The sequence below is a fragment of the Muscardinus avellanarius genome (assembly GCF_963383645.1).
Source record: "Muscardinus avellanarius genome assembly, chromosome: 6".
NCBI classification, from domain to species: domain Eukaryota; kingdom Metazoa; phylum Chordata; class Mammalia; order Rodentia; family Gliridae; genus Muscardinus; species Muscardinus avellanarius.
The window spans coordinates 71,367,586-71,386,410 of NC_137791.1; the positions used below are offsets into that span (position 1 = coordinate 71,367,586).

Below are 18,825 nucleotides of genomic sequence, written 5' to 3' on the forward strand. Positions count from 1 at the left end.
CCTACTTTATAATTGACTAATATTCTGACAAATGGGAAATCACTATCACTTTACCAAAGATTAACTTTTTGGTGTTACCTTTCTCCAACTGCTTAATAAAGGAGTTTGAGAAGACTAAAATTTTAACGATATTTTTAGAATTTGATCTGGATTCTTGAATTTTAATAAATCTGCAATGCAAGTTATGCTGATACTCTTTATTTTAATCTTCCTTAAGAGAGTTCTGGGTAGGGTCCAATTAGAGTAAGTTCATTTAAGTACATGGTGCAAGACAAGTGTTTAAACTTTTTTTTTTTTCCGGTACTGAGGATGGAACCTGGGGGCATTCGACCTTCGAGCTACACCCCCAGCCCTCTTTTTTATTCTTTATTTTGAAACAGGGGCTCACTGAGTTGCAGAGGGCCTCACTAAGTAGCTGAGGCTGTCCAAGAACCAGAATCCTCCGATCTCAGCCTCCGGAATGCTGGGATTACAAGAGTGGGGCGCGCGGAACTGTTGAGAGTTCTATGCAGGAACGTGCAAACGTTTCCAAAGCTAGCCTGGACACATACTAAAGAAGCAAGAAATTATTTGTTGATCCATGAAACAGCAAGAAAACTCATATTCTTCTAGGATATTGCAGAGCTCCAAATCCGAATAATCCAGTTTCCAGCGAAGCCTAGGAATTCTAAGTCTACTAAACAGTAATTCTACTGTTATCCTGGACGACACGCCAAACGGTGTCGAAAGAATTAAAAAAAAAAAAAACCACCACCTCAAGACAACAAACTCAGAAACCTCGTAAAGATGACTCACAGCATTTATAGATCCTACCTAGTACAAGGACTAAAAACCATTAAACGAACTTCGGTTGACTTCACACACTTTCCAACGTTTAGTAATTAAGAAAAAAAATCACCGTAGGTTTTAGGGTCTTGTCACAACGCAAGCAAATAAAAACAACTCCTGTCCTTAAAAAAACAAAAAACAAAAAACAAAAAAAGCGGGTTACCTGCTTCTTTTGAAGGAAAAAATTCGGGAGAAGAGCAGGCAAGCACAACCCTTACTTGGAAAGCTCATTGTAAGAGAAGAGCCGCCAAATCGTGAGCGAGCGGGCGGGAAGCGCCTGTCACCAGCGCAGCGGCCAGGAGCCCCAGGCGGCCCGGCGCCGCCACAGCGCGGGGAGCTCCGGGCCACCGCGCCGCGCCGCTCTCCGCTCAGCCCAACGCCGTCCGGCCCGGCGCAGCCACACCCCTCCCCGCCCGCCCGCCGGCGAGCCGACTCCAGGAAGCCTCGCCGGGGCGGGGGCGGAGGAAGCGGCCGCTCTAGCCGCGCCTTCGAACCCACGCTCCTTGTTCTCGATGGTCCCCGCGCGGCCGGGTCCCCCGCACGCCACTTCCGGTTCCTTTTAAAGGCCCCACGCTGCGCGGCGCGGCGGGTGCGAGGAAGGTATAAAAGGGAGCGGAGGGCGGGCCGGAGGAAAAGGCGGGGGACACCCGCGCGGGCGGGGCGGGGAGGCGCAAAGGGCGCGCTCGGCGTCACGTGACCGGGACGCGCCGTTCTTCCGTCGGCCATTTTAGGTGGTCCGCGGCGGCGCCATTAAAGCGAGGAGGAGGCGAGAGTGGCCGCCGCTGCTTTTTATTCTTTTTGGGCGCAGCCGGAGAGAGTGGGAGTGTGCGCCGCGCGGGAGTGGGAGGCGAGGGGGGCCGGCCAGGGAGAGGCGCAGGAGCCCGTGCAGCCACGCGCGCCGCCTCTGTCTTGGGTGCTGAGCGAGGCGGAGCGGGCGCGCGGCAGCGGCAGGGATTACTTTGCTGCTAGTTTCGGTTCGCGGCAGCGGCGGGTGTCGTCTCGGCGGCGGCGGAGGCAGTAGCACGATGTCGGAGGAGCAGTTCGGCGGGGACGGGGCGGCGGCAGCGGCCGCGGCGGCGGCGGCGGGCGGCTCAGCGGGCGAGCAGGAGGGAGCCATGGTGGCGGCGGCGCAGGGGGCAGCGGCGGCGGCGGCGGGAAGCGGAGCCGGCGCCGGGGGCGGCACCGCGGCCGGAGGCAGCGAAGGAGGCAGCGCCGAGGCGGAAGGGACGAAGATCGACGCCAGTAAGAACGAGGAGGATGAAGGGTGAGTAAGGGGCAGCCCCGGGCAGTGAGGCCCAGCTAGGCCCTCTCCCCCTCCCGGCCCCCGCCATTAGGCCGCGCTCGCCGCCCGCCCTCCGCCGTGCAGCCTGCCCGCGCGGGTCTCCTCTGCACTGGCTCCCCGGGCCTGCATTTCTTCTCCTGGCTGCTGGTCGCCCCCTCCCCCATCACACACGTTTCCACCTTTAGCCGTCACCATGCTGCTCCCGGCCCGCCCTCCTTTCCTCCCTCGCCCTGGGTCTCCTCCCACCGACTTAGCCGCCAGGATTTTTTTCCCGCCTGTTGAGGACTCCGATTTTCCCCCCTTTTCCCTTTATCTCTCCTTTCCACCGCGTCCTAACGTCCAGTCAAAATACAGACACATTTTTTTTTTCTGCCAGAATTACTAAGGTTTATTTGAAGCGTCTCCACCATCCCGAGACACTGCCGATTGTTTTTACAAGTGCTAACTTTGGGGATCACGTAGACCGTCTCTCTGTTTCTACCGAGTTTGCTTCAAGCCGAATATTTTTTAGCATTTCAAATAAGTTTCGCCATAGGACTTGTTCTCCCCCCCCCACTTTACGTGATCACACAACGGCATGCTCGTATAGGCCATGTATTTTTACGACCAATTGGGCCTGTTGAAATGCTCCGAGTGTAATGTTGGTACGATGATTTTTGCTCCGCGGGCTCTGGTTAAGTTTCTAGTCGGCGGGGCCTGCACTTGACTGGAGATGTTCTTACCTTTGGGCTGCTGTCTGCCCTTCCCCCACCCGAGTTATTCTAACCGCGCACCCTTTTCGCGCCTTCAGCTATTGGGTTTCCCAGCTATATGCACAGACTGTACTGTTTATTTTTTTCAATGCAACTTAAGTTTGCATTTTTTTCCTTTTTTGTTGTCCAGTAGCCTTTTTGTTTTCTTTTCATTCCCGCCCTCTCACTATTAGGAGACCCAACCGCCCCGTTTCATTAAATGAACAGGTCCTGGATTGCGCTGTGAGCTAACTTGTTTATTTGCAAATTTTTGAGTACTAATTTGCTTCCTTTAATTCGAGTGACTGTTGATACTACCTAAAGATGCTTTTATATTAAAACGTACCATTTGTTATCTGGGACTATAATACACTTAGCTGGAAGAACTAAATCACTAGTTGGATTTTCTTGTTCCCATAACTGGCTAGTGATTTTGGGTTAATGCTTCCATTTCTTTTTATAAGGTGTGCGTGTGTGTGTGTGTGTGTGTGTGTGTGTGTGTATTTTTTTCATTGTAAAAAGAGAAAGGTTTTGGTGGAAGGTAAAAATAAATTGTCACTTTAACCCATTATTAGAAAATATGATTTCCTTTACTGGGTAAGACCATAGGATTTGGAAGAATGCTTTGGGGGAGGAAACACTCTTGAATATAGTTTTTAATAACAGTCCAGGCAGAGTCTTGTCAGGCTGTTTTACTGATTGTGCTGGCTTTGGGGAAGAGGAGGTGGTGGGAGGGGAAGTGAACTGAATTAAACAACTAATCTTTAATTACATATACAGTAATTTGAGAAAGAAATATGCTAAATTTTGAAAACGTAAGCTTTTATCATTTTGGTTTTAGCTTTCTGAATTCTGTTCTTTGGACAGAGGCACCAAAATGATTAATTGTATAACTTGAGAGTTTGGGCAGACTTAGCCTTGAGTTTTTAAATACTAAAGCAGTTGCCTTTGCGGTATTCTGCTGTCAAACTGAAGTGTAAATGAGTTAAAAGTTTTTAACCCTAACAATGTCAAAAACTAAAACTAGAATTTTGATTGGTTGCTGTACCGGTTGTTAATTCCCTAGCCATTCAAACTCCTCCCCACGACACTCTGAAGCAGCGACGGCACAGCGGGAAGAATGGTAAAACTTTTAAATTTTATTTCTGTATTATAAAGGTTTCAATAGCCATAACTTCAGAGGATTTGTATTGGTTGGTTGGTTGGTTGCCCATTGATCCCCAGGAAATTTAGACATTGATTCAGTAGGATATTTTGTACCTGGGATATAAACTTTTAGGTATTGTATATAATCTTTGGGCAGAATTGATGCCATTACATGGTATTTGGTCTATGGTAATGCATGTAAATACAGATGGGCCGATTTAAGCTAAGTGTAACTAGTAAATGTTTTTTATATTTGGGCATGAAAAAATATTACTATAATTTCATGTATATTTTTAAGATGAAAAATACTTTTGTCTTAAGGTTAATGCTAAATATGAAGACTACTTGATAAAAATTGGCTTGCCATTTAAAATGTATTGCATGTTGTATTGAAGTATTTTAGAGATGTCAAAAGTAACAGTTTTTTAAGATTATTTTGTGCATTTTGCAAAAATGTCTATCAAGATTATTTGTAAATATACTTTTAATAAGAATTGGATATGTACCATTCAGAGGTGGGCTAATGTAGCTTTCCACTGCAGCTCTTACCAGGTTTTTTATTTTCAGTGTGATTTGGCTGCAATGTTAATTACAGTTGGTTGACATGTATTCACAATTGCATGACTTCTCTTTGGAGGCTGGTAGGTTGAGTATTGTTATTTTTATCCTGCGTTTTCCCTCCCTTAAATGTCGGTCTTTCTGCCTTTAGGACCATATTTGAAATTTTCAGTGGTTTTTATTTACCACTGGAGATTAGTGAGCCAATAGTTTGCAGATAGTTTCCTTGTGTCTATACAAACTGCATTCTATTTTAAGAGCCCACTTGGGGTAGCATTTAAATTTCATGCACTTTGCTTATTTCTGTATTCTCATTCACTGAAATCTGTCCAGTTTTAGATTGGCGATAAAGTAGGCTGGAACATTAGGCAAAGAAAAAGCAAAAAGAAAAAAAAAAAAACTGAGATCAGAGTTTGACAAACTGAGTAAAATGTTTAAATGGTGTTTCCTCTATTTGACTAGTGGGCATAAGTGGCTTAATTGTATTGTTACCTAATAATGGCAAATTAAGATTAAATTTAAAGTTATGATTAAATTTGTGTAGCTGTATTTTGACTTTAATTCATTATGCATTTGAGTTTTGTTTCCATTTGTTTGAAGTGACCACATATGATATTTGAAGGTCTGTGTTTTTATTGTTAACAAGAATTATTCTTGCCCTGCTACTTAAAACTGTGTAACTTTACAACTTTTTTTGGTTACCTCTTAGGAAAAATTGATGTGAACATTTTAGATTATGACCAATTGTCATCTACTAAAACCAGATTTTACTGAGATTCATTTTAAGTTAAGCAGCAACTGTACACTTAGAAGGTAGGCTCCCTGGCCTTAATGTTGGGTCAGGCTGGTCTTGAACACATGGCCTCAGGGGATTCTCTACTCCCAGCCCCTTAGTAGCTGGTACTACAGGCATGCACCAGCAAGGCAGGCTCTGTAGTTCTTATTTTTAAAGTTAAATATTGACTTAATATCTACCCAGTCATTTCAGCCCCATTTTGTTACAAGTGCTAAATTTTTCTTTTGAACCAAAATCCAGAAGACCTTTAAACCTATTATTTGATGTCTTTCTATGCACTTGTCACTCTGTTTCTCTCCTACTTTGAGGGGATATTGGGCAACAGTTTATATGTAATACAGTCACTAGGATAAGACTTGGCTAGTAATACAAAATATCTGAATGTAATTTTTTAACACAATTCTATGCACATTTCCTTTTATAAAGCTGGGAATAAAGGGATTACAATTTTATCCTAATATAGTTCTTTTTATGTGCGTGGTAGTAGGAATTGAACCCAGGGACACTCTACCTTTGAGCTATACCCTGTGCCCTTTTTAATTTTGAAACAGGGACTTGACAAGTCCCTAAGGGGCCTTACTTGCTGAGGCTGTTCTCAAACCTGTGATCTTCCTGTCTCAGCCTCAAAAGTACTGGGATTATAAGCATGCACCACTAGGCCTGATTGCTAAAATAGTTTTTGAAAATCAGTTTAGTTCCCCCCCACCCTTTTTTGAACAGTTATTTGTAGGAAAGCATTTCTGTTATGGCTTTAGTGAGAGTGTGTCCACAGTTCACTGTGAGTCTTGAATAATTGTTCATTTCTATAGTAAAATGACTTCCTGAGTTCACTAGGCTTTGATATTTACAATATTAACACCCCTAGTTTTTACTTTATAAGCACTTAAATTGGAATTTCTCATTTTGTTTTGTGAGGTAGACTCATCTTGTTCTCTTCAGCGCTACAATTCTTTGGGGTTAGGTACTTTAAAATTACCTAGTGTCTTGCGAAATATACATACCATGTAACAAGCTGCCCGGAGCAGCTTTTAAATTTTAAAGAACAGTGTAAAATTAGAGTACTATGTTAAGTTTCGGACAGTTATACAAGGTAGGTACATTGATCCCCACCTCCTATTGGGTAAGAAGTGAAGTAGTCCTATAAGTTATCAGTCGAAATGTTGAGTTTACTACAGGAGAGTGATAGATGTCCTATAACCATAAGCATATGAGCTCAACTGTCACTCTTCCCTTTTGGTAATTTTACTGTATATCTTGTCTAATATTTAAAGGAAGGGCTCAATCCTGTTTTTGTTTAAAATAGTTATAATTTATACCCTAGTACTTCTGGGGCTATCTGAACATTGTTTTGAAAAGATTACTTTTAGCTGGGCGTGGTGGCGCACACTTGTAATCCCTGCGCTTGGGAGGCTGAGACAGGAAGATCACACGGGTTCGAAGCCAGCCTCGGCTACTTAGTGAGGCTTTCAGCAACTTAGTGAGACCCTGTTTCCAAATAAAATATTTAAAAAAAAAAGGTCTGTGAGTATAGCCTAGAGGTAGAAAGCCTCTGGGTTCCACCCCCAGTACCACCAAAAAAAAAAAAAAAGATTACTTTTAGAGTAGTCTCATGCCAAGTGTACTGACCTTTGACTCAGTGAAGTTGGGTTGGCTCTAATTAAAAATCCAGACCCTAGGTAGCTTTGGAACCCTTTGATAGATTTCCCAGGGTTAAAATTGCAGAACCTGATGCCCCCAAATCCTGAGATGGTGAACTCTTTTTCTTTGAGGTAATGGGGACTCAAACTCTGCATGGTAGGCAAGTGTTCTACCTCTAAGCTATACCCCCAGCCCATTTCAAATTATTTTTCTGCTAAAGAGATATAACTAAAAATTACTCAACTTTTTAAGTTTGGAGTTGGAGAAAGTCATTGAAGTTTTCCAGTACTTCTTTTTTGAGGTAAACATACTTAGCTCAAAGGTGAGTTTTTCCTCTCAAGCCATGCAGTCCCCTTAAAATCTATATATTTTTAATGATGTCTGGGTACATTCATCTATAAGGCTGCCTTTATATAAGAAAACTTTTGAGTGTGGCCATCAATAAGGATCATTAGTTTTAGCTTAAGTCATGAAAAGGCCATGCTTGGAAACATCTTAAAATGAATAAACTAACTCCCATTCTGCTTGAAGTTGTGTTTCTTCAAGTGTCTAGATTGACAAATGGAGTGATACGTAACTCCTTTATAGTCTTAAGTTTGATTTGACTAGTTTTGCTTCAGTGTTTTAGTAGATAGGGCACTGAACTGGATGCTGGGAGCATGGGATCTTTTTCTCTTACTTCATTTCAACAGTGTGGTCTCAGGTAATACAACATATTTGTTATTTGGTTTGCTGATCCATATGTTGGAAACAGTGCTCACCACAGGAAGATTGACTACATAGCCTACTTTCTAGCTTGTGTGTTTTTATCTGCTGCCCTAATAGTTGATACTGCCAGTGATTTACTCCTGTGGAGTAAAGGTAAGCAATTCTGTTTTAGTTTCTAGAGTATTACATGTTGGTGCTAGATAATTAAGAACTTGTAGGGTCAGGGAGGGAAGACTCCTATTTACTGGTGCTGTTTGGCTAATACTCAAGGCAATAGCCTTGGGTTATGTGCTGTAAATTCCTGATTGTCTAGACTTGAAAAGCTCCAAACAGCCAGAAAAGTCATTTCCCGCCTTTAGTCTTATAAGATAGATGAAACGATCAGCAAATATACTGAGAAAAGGCAACACTCTTTATGGAGTGAATCTCCTATAATTTTTTTCCTCATGTTGAGTGTTAATATGATTTTAAAGCTTTGAAAAATTCTAAAAAGTTGATCGATAAAATGTAAAATTATTTTCCAGTTTCAGCATTAGTACCTAAATTGATTTCCAATAGAATTATGACTGTTGTCATTTCAGTTAACCAGAACTTTAACCTCTGAGTTAAGGAAACACTGTTCCTTAACCCCCAGGTAAATGGGAGTTTACCTTTTAAAGATGATGAAAAGTTTATTTGAAAACCTAAATATAAGATGTCATTGCTTCTTTGTAATCAGATGAAGAAAAGGAAATGTTGGGTTGAGCATTTGAAGCTTTTTTAAAAGTGTCATTCTTGTTTTATTAACATGTTTTCAACCTAGTTAGCCTTTTTAGTCATTTGGGGTCTATCTAAAGTATGAAATAATGAGATTTAATGTAAAATAATTTGCTTTGAAAGTATTTGATCTTTGTATGTATTAGACTTGTGTAGTAAGATTCCTTTTCACACTTACTTTAAAATGTTAACATAGAAAGCTGGGGGAGAAATTAACTGATTTGACTATGGGGAAGTAATACTGGAAGTTAGATTTTACTGACCAAAGTGCTTGGGGGCGGGGGCTTGCTTATTAGCCAACTTTAATGGAGTTTTAAATAGTTAAAAATTGAGGATTTTCTGGTATAGATGAAATAAGATGTAAAAAAAAAATCTGGAGTCAGGAATCATAGCACATGCCTGTAATCCCAGTGTTTGGGAGGATGAGACAGGAGGATTGCAGACTTCAGGCCAGCCTCAGCAACTTGGCGAGATGTAGTTTTATAACAAAATAGGACTGAGGAGTAGCTCAGAGATAGATTGCTAGTAAATTTTAAAATTACTCCACTACCAGATGATATTATCAAGGGGGTAAATTACCCTCTTTATCATTCTAGTAAACCAGTAACTTAGGTTTAAAATCTTTAATATTTAAGGAAAAATGTTCATGTCTTTAGGGGATGGTGAGATTTCGTTGTATAATATTTTAGGATTTTAAGAGAATGATTATAATGATAAAATACCAGAAAAATGATTTAAATAAGAATGGTGTGCTTGAGTTGAGTGTGGTGGCACTTGCCTGTAATCCTAGAATTTGGAAGTTGAGAAAGGAGATCTCAGGTTCAAGACCAGCCTCAGCAACCTAGTGAGAATCTTTGTCTCTCCTCCCTCTGCCCCTACTGGGGATGGAACCCAGGGCCATTCTACCTCCCAGCTACACTCCAGCCCTTTTTTGTTGGTTGGTTGGTTGGTTGGTGGTACTGGAGCTCCTGGAAGCCCTTCTACCTCTGGACTACACTCCCAGACCTATTTTATACTTTTTTATTTTTGGAAACAGGGTCTCTTAAGCCAGCACGGCTGGCTTTGAACCTGCGCGATCCTCCTGTCTCTGCCTCCCAAGCATGGGGATTACAAGCCTGCTTGCACTACCATGCCCTGTTTTATAAAGTCTTTTTAATTTTGAAAGAGGGTCTCACTGCATTGCAAATGGCCTTGCTAAGTAGCTGAGGCTATCCAGGAACAGGGATCCTCTCTGGTTCTTGGCCTCCAAAATGCTGGGGTTACAAGTGTGCCCCACCACGCCCAGCAAGAGAGAACCTGTTTTAAACAAAAAATAGAGCTAAAGGTAGAATGCCCCTGGATTCAACCCCCTGTACCAAAAAAATGAAAGAAATTATGTGTTTGAGTAACATTACTCTAAAAAGGTGACAGTGATTGGCTAGTGATGGTACATACCTGAGGTGTATATCAGATTGGCATTGAGTTGCATTTTTTAAACTGTCAGAACTTGTTATAAGCAACATGTTTAATAAGGTTGTGGGTTTGTTTGGAAGTGTTTTAAGTGTATATAGTACCTTTTCTTGTTCCTGTTTCAAAATTTTGGGGTAAAAGTAATAGGGTTCATTATTTTGCCTTGAGTAAAATGTTTTACAATAAAGAGTTGTTAGGGAGCCAGGTACAGTGGTGCATGCCTATAATCCCAGTACTTGAGAGGCTGGGACAGGAGGATGGCAGGTTTGAGGCTAGTCTCAGCAAGTAGTGAGAGCTTATTTCAAAATAAAAAGCTAGAGATGAGGATCTACTCCAGAGGTGGAATGTCCCTGAGTCCAATCTCTACTACAAAAACAAGAACTCCTTGTTAGTTAACATGTCTTTGATTATTGTTGGACTTCAGAATGTTAAACCTAATGGCCTCAGTAGTCCAGTTAGCTTATTGATGTGGAGGAACCCCAGGATCAGCATATATCTAAACATTTTGTACCAGGCACCACTGCTTCATATTATGTATTGTCTTTTATATTTAAATTGTTTGCTAGCTAACTAACTAACTATATATATATATTACAGTTTAATCATCAAGGTGATTGTAGAACCTAATTTTTAAAAACTTCTACATGAAAGGACCTAGTTTCTTTTTGTGTCTATATGTGTGTATACACATACTTTAGATGAGTCTCTCTTTTTCTGGGGTGTTTTAGGGCCTACTGAAAATAATCTGCCGGGTGTGGTGATGTGTGCTTGTAGTCTTACTTGGGAAGCTGAGACAGGAGGATCACAGGTTTGAAGCCAGCTCTTAGCAACTTGGTGAGGCTGTAAGCAACTTAGACCCTGTTTTAAAATAAAAAGTAAAATAGTTTTGGGGTGTAGTTTGGAGGTAGAATGCTCCTACATTCAATCCCCTGAACTACACACACACACACACACACACACACACACACACACACACACACACGATTCATTTGTCCAGAGTTTATCAATGGCTTTTTCCCTTAAGTGTTGTAATGTTTATAAAGCCTGTGCAGTTAAAAAAAATAAAACCGCCAGGCATGGTGGTGCACATTTGTAATCCCTGCGCTTGGGAGGCAGAGACAGGAGGATCACGGTGGTTTGAAGCCAGCCTCACTGGCTTAAGAGACCCTGTTTCCAAATAAAATATAAAATAGGTCTGGGAGTGTAGCCTGGAGGTAGAAGGGTTTCCAGGAACCCCAGTACCACAAACACACACACACACAAACCGAACAAGTTGACTATAAGGGCATGGTGGTGCACACTTGTAATCCCAGTACATGAGAGGCTGAGACAGGAGGATTGCAGGTTCAAAGCCAGCAACTTAGGGAGGCCCTCCATAACTTAATAAGACCCTTGTTTCTAAATAAATAAAAATCAGGTTTGGGGGGGGGGGTTCCGAAGTAGAATGTAGAATGTTCCTGGGTTCAATCCCTAGTACCATCAAAAAAGGAAAAGTTGCCTTGCTAAATTATTTTAGATTTGGCTCTACCCCTACAAAATAACTTACTTTATCTAATAATTATAATGGGGTCAAACTGTGTTCTTTCCTTTTATGTGTGTTTTAGTTGAATACTAACTGCAGATATCTTGAATTAGACTCTTCACAGATGGGGAAACAAACTTAGAATATTACTATTTTTTGTGGTATTGAGGATTGAACCCAGAGGCATTCCTACCTTGGAGTAACACCTCCAGCTTTTTATTTTTTATTTTGAAGCAGTCTCGCTAAATTGCTGAGGCTGACTTCTATTTTGAAATTCTGTTTTAGCCTTCCAGGTATTGGTATTACAGGCCACTGTGCCTTGCTTATTATTTTAAATAGGGTTGTATAGTTAGTAAGTACCATATAGCTAGGATTTCAACGTAGTCAGTTTGGCTTTACAACCTATAAACTTGACCCAAATGGTGATAAAATGTCCCACAAAACATGTAAATTCCTGAATGATACTGCATATCATTTAGATAGTCATCTAAACTGAATCATATAACTTTATGCATGTCGCTGAATTTTATAATATCAGTAGCCATGAAAGCAGAGAGACTTGTTTGAGTAGGTGTTTTAAGTTTAGTGTACCATTTTGCTTTTGAGGAAACATTTAGCTTGTAGGTAGGATTAAGAAATTCAACTTTGTTAACAAAATACCATAGATGAAATCTGTAATTGGGATTACTGATTCACTTTACAACTAAGAAACATTTTATTTATTTATTTATTTAGCGGCACTGGGGATTGAATCCACAGGCATTTTACCTCCAAGTAGCACCCCCAGCCCTATTTTTTCTTTATTTTGAAATGGCCTCACTAAGTAGCTAAAGCTGGCTGGGAACCTGTGATCCTCCTGTCTCAGTCTTTTTAAGTACTGGGATTATAAGCGGGAACCATCATGCCTAGCTGAGGCTCAAACTTTAAACTTAACATTGTAGCAGTAGGAGCCATTTTTGTTGCTACTTGAAGTCTTGGTTTTAACTTGGTTGCTTAGAAATTTTTGAAGTTCTGTCTCTACTTCATTAGAAAGTGTTTATGCCTCTGCAGCAGTGACAGCAACTTGAAAATTAACCTTTATGTTCAAGGCAGCAGAGGTAATCTGCACAGACAGTAGATATTGTTCTTGAAAAAGCAAGATAGTCTTAAAATGTAGACAACTTAAATATTAATCTTATGACATCTTGTAAGTAGAGGATTTATAAATGTTTAAGTAAGTGTCCATTTATCCATAATTAAGATAAATAGACCTTTTCTCAGTATGCTGTACAGTTAACAGCTTGCTAGGCACAGTGAATGGATTTGAAATGAATTTAGTGTGTCCCATTTAGTAAAGGTGGAATGGATTTATCATTTGTGTTGTTGTATTCATCTGTCTGGTTATCATTTGTTCAGAGCCTATCTTGGAGAAAAAAATGCCAGAGTGCTTTTGAGCTGCCAAAATAATTATTCAAAGAGCCACTTACACTGTTACTCAAAAGCTACTTGCATTTGTATTTACTTTACACAAAATTTGAAAAGAGCTGGATACTTACCTTACAGAATGGCAGGGAGACATTTTAAATAACAAGTGGAAATTAATGTGGCAGAAATGAAAAGTAAAACTTGTTTAAAAAGCTAAGAAATGAGATGCGCTTGATGTAATAATAAATAGCTCTCAGCGTTCTATGGTAGCATAATGTATTACAAAGTATTGATCCATAGGATGTTAAGTTATGATTACTGTATTCAAATAAGACAGAAGAGTGTGAGATGTTTTGTAATAAAACATTTCATTCCAAATAGTTGAAAGCTAAAAAGAAATCATCTGAAGGGATTAGGGAAGGCAGACAGTACTTGGAAGAAGCTGAAATAGTCTGCTCTACATTCTCCGGTGCTGGAGAGCTGAAGTTTTTACTCTGTATCTTGATACAATTTGTTTTGAAAACTAAAAATCATTGTATGACATGTAAGTTATGGTTGGCTAAAATATTAATATTCTGGATACATAGGATTCGATTGTTTAGGAAGGCTATTACCTTTTGTGAGTCCTTTTAGCCTAAATGTTGGCTAAATTGAGCAACTTATGTAAAGATTATTTTATAAAGCTATGAAGTTTCTTTCAAGAGCATTTTAACTAGACCAGTTCATGAATTATTATAGTATAATTGAGAAAATTAATTTCCTGTATGTGAAAACAGTACCTTATTTTAGGTGTTAAAATTCCATTAAATTAAGGACATTCTAATATAAACATTACCTTGCTTAAGTAAAATTAAAACTAGTTCTGTCTTGATATTTGGTGAATATACCAAACAATTTTTCTGCCTTTCAAAGTTTAACTTTTTTTTTTAAAGTGGTCTTATTAATTATTTTGTTTAGGCTAAAATAATTTCAGATTTAGGCTAAAATAATTTCAGACTTCATTTAATTATTAATGGGAAATTTCTTTGATAACCACAGAAATAGTGATCTGTAGTTAAATCTCAACTGAATTTGTTCTATTCTAGAACTTGTTATGGATATCTGAGGAATATCATTGCTTTATAGTTCTCTGTTAAAAAAAAGCTAGTGTTCTCACTTTGAAAGGGTAAATGTTGGTAATGAACTTTAATATATAAAAGATGTGCTTGGAAGCTGGCTTGGTGGCACATGCTTGTAATCCCAGCATTTGGGAGACTGAGACAGGAGGATTGCAGGTTCATGGCCAGCCTCAGCTACTTAGGCTCTTTGTAACTGAGTAAGATCCTGTTTCAAAATAAAGAATAAAAAAGTAGGGTTGGGAGTGTAGCTCAGACGTAGAATGCTCCTGGGTTCCATTCCCAGTACTGGGGGAAAAAAAAAAGGTAAAATAAGTGTTTGGGACCACCTTTGGGTTAAAAATAAAGTTTAGAGCAAATTTTGTAAATATGCATTGTGTAGCTTTCCAAGGAATTAGCAATATAAGTAGACATTTTAAAATACACAACTGGGTGTAGTGGTGCACACCTGTAATCCCTGTACTTGGGAGGCTGAGACAGGAGTATTACAGGTTCCTGACCAGCTTCAACAATTTAGTAAGACCCTGTTTCAGAATTAAAAGGGAGCCAGGCGTGGTGGCACATGCTTGTAATTCCAGTACTTGGGAGGTTGAGACAGGAGGATCACAGGTTTAAGCCATCCTCGACAACTTAGCGAGGCCCTCTGCAACAAATAAGAAATAAAATTGGGCTTGGGGTTTAGCTCAGAGGTAGAATGCCTCTGGATTCAATCCTCAGTGCCACCAAAAAAAAAAGGAGTTGTTGGTATAGCACAGAGGTAGAAAGAATGCTGCTGAGATTCATTCATTCCCAGTATACCCCCTCTCAAAAACAAACCCTATACAACATTATGGTTGTTTTGTTTAGGCTAATGATATAAAAATACCACAAGAGCTTTAAATGTTACTTGAAATTCCTCGGATTTCTGAAAACTAAGCTCAAAATATGCCCCAGCTCTAGAATACATATGTTGAAAACCCTAACCCAAATGAGAAGTACAGTATATGCCCAGGAATCCTTTTGCATTGAAGTTAGTTTTGTCATTTGACGTTAAAAAGTTTGTGGTAAATAACAAGATTAGTAATACCTTAGTTAATAAGGCATCTTTGGGGCAAAGAAAGATCCTAATTCCAGGGACTGGAATCACCCTCTTATTGCTAGAATGGGCTTTACTGTCAATACGTTAAAAGCTTCAGGCTGGGTATGGTGTCACACAGTGAGGCCCTTGGCAACTCAGTGAGACCTCTCCAAAAAATAAAAGACTAAAACATAGAACTAGGGATGTAGCTGGGAGGTAGAATGCCGTGGGTTCCATCCACAGTACCAAAAAAAAAAAAAGAAGCCTAAACATGGGATGGTTTGTATGAAAGACTTGGCTTAATTCCTAGAGCTAGAAATCTGTATTTCTTCTCATTCTTCCTTTTGACCCCACCCCCAGTTATCAAGAGAAACCCTTGAGCAGCAAGCATGATGTTATTCTCATAGTATTTTAGTAACAAATTCTGACAGTTTACCCATAAAAACTTTTCAATCCTGTCTTTAAAAAAGAAGTTAAAGGTTAGCCTTTTTTTCTTTTTATTTTTATATAAAGGGAACAAATTTTTAAAAAGCTGCCAAATCTAGCTTTTTGCCACGTTGCTGTAATAATAATGTAAGGCTTAACCTTAAAAGATTTTCTTGTTCTTACTGTGTATCTTTGGCCTTGTTTTCTTGATTTTTCACTGAAACTCTTTTAGTATTTTTACTTTATTGCTGGTCAACTGAGTTTCTACTGTAAACAAATCTATCTAAGTTAGCGAATTGTACTTCGATATATAATTCTTTTCATTAAATTGTTTACATGAGCCAAGCATAGTGCTTGTAATCCTAGTACTGGGGAGGCTGAGTCTAGGAGGATTGCAGAGTTGAGGCAAATCTTGGCAAATCGGGCTGGAGGTGGAATGCTCCTGGGTTCAATTCTCAGCACCACAAACTAAATAATAAGTAGCTTTACATGATAGCTTTTGTGATTATTAAGGACTCTTAGCACATCAAAAAAGTTGGTTCATAAATTGTGAGACATAAAATTTTCTATTTTGGGTGCTAAGAGCTCTTCTAATGGATGAACTATCAGAATTAGCAAGCATAGACAGGATGCTGGTCATTGTCATCAATGGAAACTGCTGCATATAGCTTTTTGACAAGTTTAAATGAAGGTTTTGAAAAAAAATTTGAAGAGTGTCTTTTGCTATAATTAGTATTTAAGAAAATGTATACTATTTTGGGTGTATATTTATCTTGTTTTTAGTAAGTTGAAAGACATACTGTGCTGCTTGCTCACTATTTTATAATTACTCAGGAGCAGCAGTGATAAGTAAAAACTTCCTGGATAGGATAATGTAGATGTGTGGCTATGTAGAATGATGTTTTAGTATACTGCCCAGTAAATTGGTGCAGTTTTGAAAAGGTGTTACTGATATAGGTAATACTTAAAGTTTAATTTTCTTTTTAGCATTGTAATACTGCTTTTTGTCTTTACAGGAAAATGTTTATAGGAGGCCTTAGCTGGGACACTACAAAGAAAGATCTGAAGGACTACTTTTCCAAATTTGGTGAAGTTGTAGACTGCACTCTGAAGTTAGATCCTATCACAGGGCGATCAAGGGGTTTTGGCTTTGTGCTATTTAAAGAGTCGGAGAGTGTAGATAAGGTAGTGTGTTCATGTGTTCTGATCAATTAATATAAAATATAGATGGTTTGATTATAATGAATTTGTCTATCATTTGTGGTTTCATTTTCAAAAGTCTTAAGGAAGAGTTGTATTTCTTAATATATTCATGAAAGAAGAGGCAGATTGTGTAATTACTGTATGTTTTCTGTATGCCACTCTTTACTAAATTAAATTTGTAAAAAAAAATTGAAACTTTACTGGGGGTTATAGCTCATGTCTCATATATGCAAGATCTTTGATCCCAGCGCCACAAAAACATACCTTCAGTGCCTGCTAAAAGGACAAGTTCATAGAAATGCTTATTTTGAAATTTTGTTAGGCAAGGAGCTTGTCATCAAATTCTTATTTCGTTCTTGGGCTAAGGGGAAGTAGCAGCCATGTTTGTTCAGGCTGTTGGCAGTTAAAGGTGATGGTCACCTACTAACTGGTTAAAAGTTTTGCAGTGATCCCCTTTTTCCAATTTGCACTGACATTTAGATTTAAACACTAATGTATATTAGGTGATGTCAAATCGCTACATGACTTGAATTTAATCTTGAGCCAGTCAACATATGCCAGGCATTTGTTATATTTTAACTATAATTATTTTAAGTAAGTTAGTCTCTAAACTTAAGTTATACATATTTAAAATGAAAAACTTAATTTCCTTAGGTCATGGATCAGAAAGAACATAAATTGAATGGGAAGGTGATTGATCCTAAAAGGGCCAAAGCCATGAAAACAAAAGAGCCCGTTAAAAAAATTTTTGTTGGTGGCCTTTCTCCAGATACACCTGAAGAGAAAATAAGGGAGTACTTTGGTGGTTTTGGTGAGGTATGTTATGTTTTGTGACCCAGTTTTATGTCAAAATTAGTGTGATTATATGTTAAGTGGACTCAGTCACTGAGATTTTCAGTGTTAAAGTTTAGGAAGGCTGATTTTTTTTTTTTTGAAAAATTATTGAAAATACTTTATGAACAGATCTTTGAAGATTAGATAACATTTTTCTCATTTATTGACCACTTATATATGTATACTACCGGTGGGCAAAACAATACAGAGAGATAAAGAAATATATAAGCATTCTTGTTTTTGTTTGTTTCAAGTGACACAGTCTTGCTTTGTTACCCAGCATGGTCTCAAACTCCAGGGCTCAAAATAGCTAGGACTATAGGCGCATGCCTCACTTTTCCTGACTTGGACAAGCAGTCTTAACTTGATTAGAAGAAATAAAAATGTAGACAATACAGGGGGGAAATCCAGGTTGAGTTCTCTTAAATAATAGAAGGAAACTTCTGTTGTGAATAGGAAGGGAAAGAAAGAGTAAAGTATAGTGCCATTATCAATTTAAACACACACATGTAAATACAAATTTAATGTGACTAGTTATAGATATAATATTTGCAAAAGCAAATGACATTGGAATTGCTGCTGCCTTCCCATATGGCAGCAGCTATCTAAAACTTGAATAGCAACTTTCACTTTGGGTTTGACATACCCACTTCTTTCTCTTTTCTCCCAAATGGAGACATTGAGTTGTTACGTAGCAAATGCTCGTACCTGTGAGGCTAGATTTTATGATTAGATGTGAAGACTTTAGAGTGGATACTCATAATTTGAAGAGAATTTCTTGAAAGGATTAGAATAAACAGGGAGAGACCCAGCAGAATAGAACTTGAGGACTAAATGTTATGTATGTACATTTTTTCCTATGAGGGAAAAGTCATATCTTGTGCTATTGCTGTCAAAGTGGAAACTAAGATACTAAAGCTTGTTTTTTGATATCAGGTGGAATCCATAGAGCTCCCCATGGACAACAAGACCAATAAGAGGCGCGGATTCTGCTTTATCACCTTTAAGGAGGAAGAACCAGTGAAGAAGATAATGGAAAAGAAATACCACAATGTTGGACTTAGTAAAGTAAGTTAAGCATCCATTTCTTTTCCTTCCTTCCTTCCTTTTGGCGGGTCTGGGGATGGAACTCAGGGGCATTTTTTATTGCCCTATTTTTTATTCTTTTAAATTTGAAACAGGGTCTCACTAAGTTGCAGAGTGCCTCACTAAGTAGCTAAGGCTGTCCGCGAACCGGATCCTCTGGTTTCAACTTCCCGAATGCTAGGATTACAAGTGTGTGCCGCCACGCTCGGCAGCATCCATTTCTTTTAGAGAAAATTGTTAGAGTTTAATGGTTTGACTTTCTGTAAAGGTTTTAATTTGCATGTTT

General features: G+C 39.2%; 1 protein-coding gene across 4 annotated transcripts in view; it reads left to right on the forward strand.

The window, feature by feature from the left end:
* Positions 1 to 1,853: 1,853 nt before the first annotated feature.
* Positions 1,854 to 18,825, forward strand: part of HNRNPD (heterogeneous nuclear ribonucleoprotein D) — a gene marked incomplete at both ends in the record, with an annotated part of 18,828 nt that continues 1,856 nt past the window's right edge. For 2 of the 4 annotated variants that reach the window (XM_080697635.1, XM_080697637.1), the window contains 5 exons: positions 1,854 to 2,092; positions 3,908 to 3,964; positions 16,433 to 16,601; positions 17,274 to 17,435; positions 18,390 to 18,521. In XM_080697635.1, coding sequence (XP_080553761.1) covers positions 1,854 to 2,092; positions 3,908 to 3,964; positions 16,433 to 16,601; positions 17,274 to 17,435; positions 18,390 to 18,521 — 759 coding nt within the window. The remainder of the gene's footprint in view (positions 2,093 to 3,907; positions 3,965 to 16,432; positions 16,602 to 17,273; positions 17,436 to 18,389; positions 18,522 to 18,825) is intronic. The other 2 variants (XM_080697636.1, XM_080697638.1) reach the window with 1 other exon arrangement.